Source organism: Galeopterus variegatus, unplaced genomic scaffold, assembly GCF_000696425.1.
Source record: "Galeopterus variegatus unplaced genomic scaffold, G_variegatus-3.0.2 Scaffold3016, whole genome shotgun sequence".
Taxonomy (NCBI): Eukaryota; Metazoa; Chordata; class Mammalia; order Dermoptera; family Cynocephalidae; genus Galeopterus; species Galeopterus variegatus.
The window spans coordinates 74,071-84,220 of record NW_007729127.1 but is presented as its reverse complement, the minus strand read 5'-3'; the positions used below and the strand labels follow the sequence as shown (position 1 = coordinate 84,220).

The window sequence follows — 10,150 nt, the reverse complement described above, 5'->3', positions numbered from 1 at the left end:
GAATGTGTATTCTGCTGTAGTTGGGTGGAGTGATTTACAAATGTAGTTGGGCGGGTCCACCCAATTGATAGGGTTCTTCAGATCATCAGTGTCCTAACAGTTTTTGTAATCCACTTGTCTGTCAGCTATTGAAAAAGGAATATTGAAATGAAATCTCCAAAATTCTGAATTTCTTTCTACCTCCTTTCAGTTTTATTTGTTTCAATTCGTATATTTCGAAGGTCTAAGTGCATTCATGTTTAGGTTTGTTATTTTATTTCATGAATTGACTCCTTTGTCATTGTGAAATAACTTTACAGTCATTCCAACTTTATTTTGAAGTGTTTGCATGATATATCTTCCTTTTACTTTTAACCTACGTGTGTCTTATATTTAAAATGCATTTCTTGTTGGCAGCATATTGTTGTTATCCTTTTTAAAAACATAATTACAATCTCTGCTTTTTAATTGCTTTGTTTAGACCATTTTTATTTAATGTGATTATTGATATTGTTAGGTTTAAATCAACCATCTTGCTATTCTTTATTTGTCTCATGTCTTTTCTTTTTTTTCTTTATTAGATCAGTTGAGTTTTTTTTTTCCCTGACTGGTAAGGGGATTGCAACCTTTGGCATGGTGCCATTTGCACCACACTCAGCCAGTGAGCGCACTGGTCATCCCTATATAGGATCTGAATCTACGGCCTCGGTGCTACCAGTGCCGCCTCTCTCAAGTGAGCCACGGGGCCGGTGCAGTTGAGTATTTTTAATGGTTGTGTTGATTGCCATTGTTAGCTTCTTTAGCTATGAGTCTTTGATTTTAGTGGTTGCTGTAGAGTTTATAGTATACATCTTTAACTTATTAGTTTTTCTTAATGTGGTATTAAACCACTTCATGTATTGTATAAGAACCTAAGAACCTTACAACAGTATGTTTCTGTTTCTTCCTGTGTTTTGTGACATTGCTGTCATGTATATTTACCCATATAGTTACCATTTCTGGTGCTCTTCATTCTTTTGTGGAGATTCATATTTCCATCTGTTATTATTTTTTTCCCCTACCTGAAGGATTTCTCTTGATTTTTTTTTTTTTTTTTTTAAATAGTGTAGGTCTGCTGATGATGAATTTTTTTCAGCTTTTGTGTCTGAAAAGTCTTTACTTTACCTTCATTTTTGGAAGATATTTCCTCTGGGTATAGAATTCTTTCAATAGTTTATTTCTCTTAGTACTTCAGAGATGTTGCCCACTGTCTTTTCACCTGCATTGTTTTTGGTAAGAACTCTATAATGTCATTCTTATCTTATCCTCCTTTATTATTAACATGTCTTTTCTCTGGCTGCTTTTGAGATTTTATTCGTCAACTTTTCTTGAGCAGTTTGATGACATACCTTGGTGTAGCTTCTTAATGTTTCTTTGCTTAGTGTTAGTTGAACTTCTTTGATCTGTGGGCTTATAATTTTCATCTAATGTGAAAAATTTTGATCATTATATCATTACATAATTTTGGGTCCCCCTCCACCCTTACATGTTTTTGTTTGTTTTTTTGTGGCTGTTACAGAAATAGAGCCCTGGACCTTGATTTTGTCAGCACCATGCTCTAACCAGCTGAGTTAACCATCCAGCCCCGTTTCAGGTCTTATTTTTAAGCTTTGCTAGGCAGGACCAGAGCAGTTTCTGTTTTGGGCTAATTGTATCCCAATGCTGAAGCAAAAACCTTGTGAATACTCTCCCTGATTCCTTGTGACTAATGGGATTTGCCACTATGGTTTGTGGGAACAGGCACTATTCCCAGCCCTGTGTTAGCCCTGGTGGTCTTTACCCTTAGTCATTTTGGGTGATTCTTTACTTGGCCTTTGTTAGTTTTCTCACATGTAAGTGCTGATCAGTACTCAACTGAACACTCAGGGAGACCATTTTGCATATCTTTGGTGACCTTTCTCTGTACAGATCTCTCCTTCAGGTTTCTGACTTGCAAACCTAGTGGCTTTGGTGCTGTGCAGATTCCGAGCATAGTCTCCTCAATTTAGGGAAACTGCTGTGCTCTCTCTGGGTTCCCTGTCTTCCCTTTTTTGCGGCTCCAAACTTTTCAGTTAGTAAACTGGGACAATTGTAGAGCTTACCTGGTTTTGCTTCCCATCTCTCAGTTATCACTTTCCTTCATTGTCCAATGTCTAATTCTTGGAAAACAGTTACATATTTTGTTTTGTTGTTGTTTTCAGCAGGAGGACAAATCTGGTTGTTGTTTGGAAGCAGAAGACTCTCTGTATGAATTTGACATATTTCCTCCCCCCAAGAAACACATTGTAGGTGGTGTGAGGGGAAATGGGGATCCAAATTGGTTATTAAAATGATCCCAATGAATCTTGAATGATGATCCTGAGATTCATTCCAGATCCTAAGGAAAAAATCACAGACTAAAGGTTAAGAACCCCAGACTAGTATTCTTTAGTGGGAACAGTGTCAGGGGCAGAGGGCCTTTGCCTTACCCTTTGAAAAAGGTAGGTATGTATAAGTTTGGACTATACCTTATGTATTCAGGCAGTGACAACTGATCTTTTTGAAGGGAAAGAGGTTGGGCTTGCTTATTCTCTCAGTAGTCTACAGCAGCAGCATAGCCCTTGAGAATAACTGCCACCTCAAGTCATATTGATTTGATGGATCATTATTACCATGGTGGGATGACTCTAGTAGTATGCTTTAGGGCTATAACACTGCCTAGACTGAGACGAAATTGTTACCAAATTGCCCTAAGGGTTTTGTGTGATAATGTGGCTTGTTTTACAGACATTGGACCAGATACTTCTAAGGCTTCTCCTTTTTCACAATGGCACCGAGTCCAATATTTTTATTATTATTTTGTTGAAGATATAATATCAAGAGGTTTCAGCTGTCTTGTATGGGATTAGTTTAAAATCTGCATTTGGTTTTTACTTTGCTATAAATTTGTATCATGTAAAAAATGAACAGTTATTGCTATCTTAACACAAATTCTTTATCAGGCCGTTCAGTTATTTTTGAGTGCTTACCATGTGTCAAGCCTGCTGTGCTTTGGATGATGAGTGGAGATATGGAATATGAAATGAGGGAGGTAATATTCCCCCTGTGTTCTGCAGAGATCAGTTTAGTCTAAGGCAGTGGCTCTCAAACTTTTTGGGTTCACACTCTTTTACACTCTTGAAAAATTGCTGTGGACACTAAAGAGCTGTTTATGAGGGTTATATCTGTTGACACCATATTATGAGTTAAAACTGATTTTAAATATTAACTTATTAAAACATAACAATGAACTTACTACATGTCAAATAACATTTTTCTGAAAATGTTTTCTAAAAAACAAAAAATTAGCAAGAAAAGTGGCATTGTTTTACATTTTTTAAATCCCTTTGACAATGAACTTACTACATGTCAAATAACATTTTTCTGAAAATGTTTTCTAAAAAACAAAAAACTAGCAAGAAAAGTGGCATTGTTTTACATTTTTAAATCCCTTTAATGTGTAGCTGAATGTCTAATATTTGAAATACAGGTAAAAAGGAAAACTGCATCAGTGGGCTCAATGAATTTTCTCCTTAGACAAGCTTATGGGTATCAGAAACAATCAGAAGATTGCTGCATGGACTTGGAATCAGAACAGAGGAGTCAGTTGAATACTCTCTAGCAGGAGTACACCTGCCGTAGTGATTGACCCTGGGTGAAGGATTACCATTCATGTAATAGGTGCTCAGTGAATATTTGTTGGATGATTAACAATCTTTGAGAGGTTTTTGGGTTGGTTTCATTGCTGGTGCTTTACCTTTTTACTGTACTTTAAGGAATAAATTGATTTGTGTGAAGTACTTTTAGCCCAAGATGGTTAAACTAGGCTGCTTCCCTGTATTGGGGGAATGAGAAAGGAAGATTCTATAGTAGTTTCTTCCAGAATTTAAATTGTTCTTTATCGAGGCTGTTGCTAATATAAATTAATGATATATGCCAAATTTTGTGGTAGTAAGTAATGCAGGTTTGAGAACTGGCATACCATTGAAAATGTCAATAGAAGCAGCTAACACTTTAGTGACTACTAAAGTATCAATTAAGCTTTGACATAAGTATCACAAGAAATCTTTCCATTAGCAAGTGTTCATTATTGCTTTGGAAGAATTCGAATTTAAGCAAAATATATATATATTTTTTTTTGTCTTTTTCCGTGTCCGGCAACGGATCGTAACCCTCAGTGTTGCCCCCGTACCGGACCGGGGACCGGCAACGGGATTGCAACCCTCGGTGTTGCTCCCGCGCCTCGCTCAGCCAGTGAGCGGGAACCGGTCTGTATGTGGGATCCGAACCCTCGGGCGGGAGCACCGCCACGCTTCCCAAGCTGCACACTTATCCAGTGCGCCACCGGGCCGGCCCTTAAGCAAAATATTTTAAAAGAACACATTGATGGTATAATGACACGGGAGCGCCGCCACGCTTCCCAAGCGGCACACTTATCCAGTGCGCCACCGGGCCGGCCCTTAAGCAAAATATTTTAAAAGAACACATTGATGGTATAATGACCATTTATAGAATGAAGTTATATAATTTACTAAGATAAAATAATTCACTAATATTTTTCCTTTTCTTCCTGCAGTTACCTTCAACTGTTCTGAAGTAGACGACCTTTCAAACCACTGTAGATATGGACAGAGAAGAAAGGAAGACTATCAACCAGGGTCAAGAAGATGAAATGGTAAATAGCTTTCATAATTTACTTGTGAAGTATGAAGAATTTATCTCTGTAATTTATTATTTTAGGGAGTAGAAAAGTACAATTATACAACAACAGCAGGTAAATCAAGGGGGTTCTTTCCTGGCTCTGGTTTTGAGTTGGGATTATGTAATATCTCTATTTGTTGGTTTTGCTGTAATTCCTTTTTTACTTGTGGACTGTTAAAACTTAGAGGAAAGAACTATGTTTTTGCATTTGGTGATTTAAGTTGTTACCTTAGCTAATACTTAAATATAATCCCAAATAAGAATTTCTAACTTTGATTTATAAAAAAGTTTAAGGATCAACTTAATTAAAAAAAATAATAATTCTCAGATAAAATATAATATGCCCTGTTAAATGTGAATTTCAGATAATCAGGGAATAAATTCTTAGTATAAATAAGTATGTTACAAACATTGCATAGGAAAAATGAAAAAAATTGTTAGTTATCTATTTGAAATTATAAATTTAACTAGGGTCCCTGCATTTTTATTTGCTAAATCTGGCCACCCTTGTTGGGGGTGAGGGTAGGGGCTGAAATGTTGGAAGTAATTTGGGTTAGGTGGACAAATTGATCACTTGTAGTGGTATTGGGATAATTAGGAAATCACGTGGAAAAAATAAAATTAAAATCTATCCCATCTAAATACAGTGGTGACATTCTGGATTATATCCTGGGACAGTAATAAGGCATTACGGGAAAAACTGTTGATCTCCTAAGACTGAGTCTGGTTAACGGTAATGCAGCAGTGGTAATCTTTTGATTTTGACAAATGTACTGAGATGTTACCATTAGAGGAAACTGGGCAAAGGGTGTGTAGGAACTCTGTAATATTTTTGCAACTTTTCTATAAATCTAAAATTATTCCAGAATAAAGTTTATTTTTTTTTAAAAACCCTACCTTATAACAAGATAAATTTTGGAAGAATTAAAAATGTACATGAAAATGAAATTATAAAAGTTCTTGGAAAGTATACAGCGAATATACCATGAGCGTATTTCAAAAAGTTTGTGGAAAAATGGAATTAAAAGATAATACGAATTTTTTCGTGAACCTCTTGAAGTACCCTTGTATGTTAGTAGGAAGGAATTTACTAAGCATAATATCAAATATAAAACCCTAAAGTATAAATATCAATGATTATAGCTACTTAAAAGTATAACCTTGACAATAAACTTGTTAAAAACAAAATTTAAAGGTAAATTTTAAATGGATTGGGAAAATATTTACAGTTTATGTGACAAGACAATAGTACCCATCTGGAAAACAAACAACCTGGGAATTTATTTATTGGCCATATCATTTGATAATTAATCTTGTGATCACTGTGTCCATGCAGGAGATTTATGGTTATAATCTAAGTCGCTGGAAACTTGCCATAGTTTTTGTAGGAGTGATTTGCACTGGTGGGTTTCTTCTTCTCCTTCTCTATTGGATACCTGAGTGGCGGGTGAAAGCGACCTGTATTAGAGCTGCAGTTAAAGACTGTGAAGTGGTGCTGCTGAGGACTACTGTAAGTTCATATATTTATTGATTGTTTGAGGTGTAAAATACTTTGTGTATACTTTGTTCAAAATAATAATGAAGGGAACATTGCTGCTAGGATGTAATGAAGAATGCTAAATTAGCATTTCTAAAGTATCTGTCTTTGAAGTGAATGTTACTACAGTGATTAGAGTTTAAAGGAATCTTAAAGATGATCACGTCTACCCTCTTCTTTTTATAGCTTTTGATGCTCTGAGAGATTAGATGCTTATTTGTCTTTTAAGGTACTGACTCTTTAGGATTATAGCACAGATCTCTCATTCACTAGGCCAGTAGCCTATCTACTATGTGATGCTGGTGCAGCTCAAGCTTTTTTTTTTTTTAAAATCCCAATTGGAAGAATTTTATAAGAGGTTTTAATATCTAGTGTCGCATATACATGGGTAAATTAAGATATTATGATCTTTTATGGACTATTGATGTGTGTGTCAGTGAAGTATGTCATAAAAATGGTGAACAATGAAAGCACTTCATGTTTAAATTTATACATCTTCGTGAACTGGTTTAACATTTAGTGAGTAAGAAGTGATGCTTTCTCAGTGAGGGATGAATAAATAATATAATGTAAAGAATGGAAAATAAAATACATGCTGTTATATACGTAATTGACTCTTCATCTTTCTTTCTCCCTTTTGCTCTTCTAAGGATGAATTTAGAACGTGGTTTTGTGCAAAAATTCGCTTGCTTTCTCTGGAAACTCAGCCATTTTCCAGTCCAAAATGTGTAACTAATAAGGTTTCAAATGGCCATGCAGTTCATTTAACTGAGAATCCAGCTGAAGAGAATAGGCATGGGATGAGTAAATATTCACAGACGCAGTCACAACAGGTATTGTGATCTTAGTGTCAAAAAGTTTCTTTTAAAAACCAGAACTGTTACATTTTATGCTATGCGTATAGCCTATAGTTTTGTGTTTGCAGTTATTGTTGCTTGAGATAAATTTATGTGGATATAAATCATGTGTCCCTATATATAGCACAGTTTTGGTGTTAATAAAAGAAACATTACATGTCACAATAAGTGATGATTTGCTTTTTGATGTGACATTTGTGTATATTCTACAGATTCGCTATTTCACCCACCATAGTGTGCAATATTTCTGGGATGATACCATTCACAATTTCGATTTCTTAAAGTAAGTATCTTTCTTTTGTTTGGATTATATTATTAATATCTCTATGTTCTAGTTAGGAAAGAATCCACTCTAGTGTTACATAAAATTGAAGAGGTTTTTAATGCATAACAATTATTTACTTATTTATTAACAACTTCCTGGTGTTATTTAAAGACTCATTAACCATTTTAAAATAAATGTCACCTACTACTTATACCATGGCAAAATTTACATAAAAGTTAGAATCAGTATGAAACCAAAATTTCTCTGAGTTCTTTCATTTTCACCTCAAAGTGAAATTTGACTACACATCATAGCCTATATTTTTTTTTTTTAAAGATGACCGGTAAGGGGATCTTAACCCTTGACTTGGTGTTGTCAGCACCACGCTCAGCCAGTGAGCGAACCGGCCATCCCTATATGGGATCCGAACCCGGGACCTTGGTGTTATCAGCACCGCACTCTACCGAGTGAGCCACGGGCCAGCCCCAATAGCCTATATTTTAACTAAGAGTATCTGGACTAATTCCTCCAAATTTGATGACAGTTCCATCCAGTTGTACTTGAGGAATGTAGTAATAGACAAACAGAAACTTTATTTTACTGTGTGGATGAAGAATGGGACATTGTCAAATGTGTCAAGCTGTTGGGTGGGACAAATTGGAGTAATCCCTTAAAATTTACTTTTTGTAAAACACTCATTGCTTAGAGTGCCAAAGGAATCCTTAATTCTAGCAGTACAAACAAGAATCATATTATGAACATTTAAAATATTCATACCTGGATTTTTCCTTAGACACACTAAAAAATTGAAATATTCCAGAATGGGCATGGGCATTTCCACATGCCTACTTTTAAGGACTATATCTGATTAAGAACCATGGCCTTAAAGAAAACTGCCAATGAGTTGCCATTTTGTTAAAAAAATTTGCCTTGTGCTGTGATCCTGCTGCCAGAAAAGTGGGAAAAAATGTCAAACATATTTGCTGTGTGGCTTTTGCCAAACATAGAAGCTTGTAAAAACTTCTTTCAGTGAAAGAAGTGAATTATAGAGCTTAACTTTTTTGTCCGAAAAAAACGGAAAAGGATTAGAATCAAGTATGTATGAGATTTCTTTGCTTTAGAGTTCTATGACCAGTATATCAGTTAAAATAAGCATAATTAAGACATTTTGGGGAAAAGTAGATATATTAGTTGAATCCCAGTTATAACTATTACAGATTTTAGACATTGTTTATGATTCAAATTTTGTACTTCTAACCTAGGTATTCAGTTAACTCAGGAAAGGATTTGGATTGGTGCTTTTGTAGAGATGGAAGAAAATAAATAGGATTGCTTAGTTTGAAGCTAAAATTGAAAAGGAGAAACTATGTAAATAGAAAGTAAAATCTTTTCATCTTCAGTTCGGAGTTCTCAACTGCTTAACCTTAAATTTTATTGCTTTAATTATTAGCTCTTACAGTTCTGGCACAGCCTTAAAGGATAATGATATTATTATAAAAACTTGAGTATTTAGAACTATCTTACCATGTGATAAATACATTGGATAACTTAGAAGTTGTTGTGTTTGAGATTTAGACCTTTTGTTATTGTTTTTCTTAAGAATTTGAGATTTTTAAATACCCATTCATTATCTCTCAATTTTTGCTAAAGGGTTTCTAAGAAATTAGGAAGGAAATCACCCTTTTAAAATCAGGCAGATAGAATAAAATGAGGCGTTAAGAAATTTGGATATTTAAAACTTTGTTTAAAGTAAAAACTTTGGATTTATTTAGGGGACTGGATGAAGGTGTTTCTTGTACGTCAATTTATGAAAAGCATAGTGCAGGACTGACAAAGGGGATGCATGCCTACAGGTAATTTTTATCCAACTAAAGTTAGATCTATTCTCAAAGTTCCTAAATTCAGTAGTATATATAGTCAACCCATTAACATATATAGTTGTACATATTAACAAGTATTTAAATATTATAGACATAGTTGTTGAGAACTTATTGATATTTTATTTGAGTAAGACTGTCTCTCAGTTTAAGAATTATAAAAATGTTAAAGCTGATATTTTGAAGTTGATATCCCTGAAATTATATTTCATCAATTCTAAGGTGTATATTTTCCCATATTTTAACATCTCTGAAATTGGGTTGTGTCATATAATTTGTGGAGTTTCATCATTTACTTAACAGCATTTTGATATTTCTTGATCATAAAAGTAATGTTATGTCTTACAATTGGTAACATTTTGGATTTTCTGAAATATATGATTGAGAATGATAGGTATGAGTTCAAAATTACCACAATGAGAATTTGTAAATTGGGAGACATAATCTTTTTCATAGTGTTATTCTTTGTTAAGGCATAAAAATGTACAGGTGTAATGCGTATTTTAAAGATAAATGCCAACTTAAATTAGAAATTTTCTTATGCTTCTGCAGCATATTCTTTCAAATGGTTAGAACATAATAAAATTTACTTATTCAGACTTATACTACATAAAAGGCAGTAATTACTGTTTCACATGGAAAGTACTATTGTAACATAAGGAATTAAATGGAAGGATTTAAGCAACTTTTCAAAAGCATTTTTTTTTTTTTTTTTTTTAAAAGATGACCGGTAGGGCCGGCCCGTGGCTCACTCGGGAGAGTGCGGTGCTGATAACACCAGGGCCACGGGTTCGGATCCCATATAGGGATGGCCGGTTCGCTCACTGGGCGAGCGTGGTGCTGACAACACCAAGTCAAGGGTTAAGATCCCCTTACCGGTCATCTTTAAAAAAAAAAA

General features: G+C 34.6%; 1 protein-coding gene across 1 annotated transcript in view; it reads left to right on the top strand.

Annotated features, from left to right (window-relative positions):
• Window positions 1-7,000: 7,000 nt before the first annotated feature.
• ATP13A3 (ATPase type 13A3) overlaps window positions 7,001-10,150 on the top strand; it is a 43,866-nt gene continuing 40,716 nt past the window's right edge. The window contains exons 1-2 of the mRNA XM_008583730.1: window positions 7,001-7,086; window positions 7,323-7,393. Coding sequence (XP_008581952.1) covers window positions 7,054-7,086; window positions 7,323-7,393 — 104 coding nt within the window. The 5' untranslated portion in view covers window positions 7,001-7,053. The remainder of the gene's footprint in view (window positions 7,087-7,322; window positions 7,394-10,150) is intronic.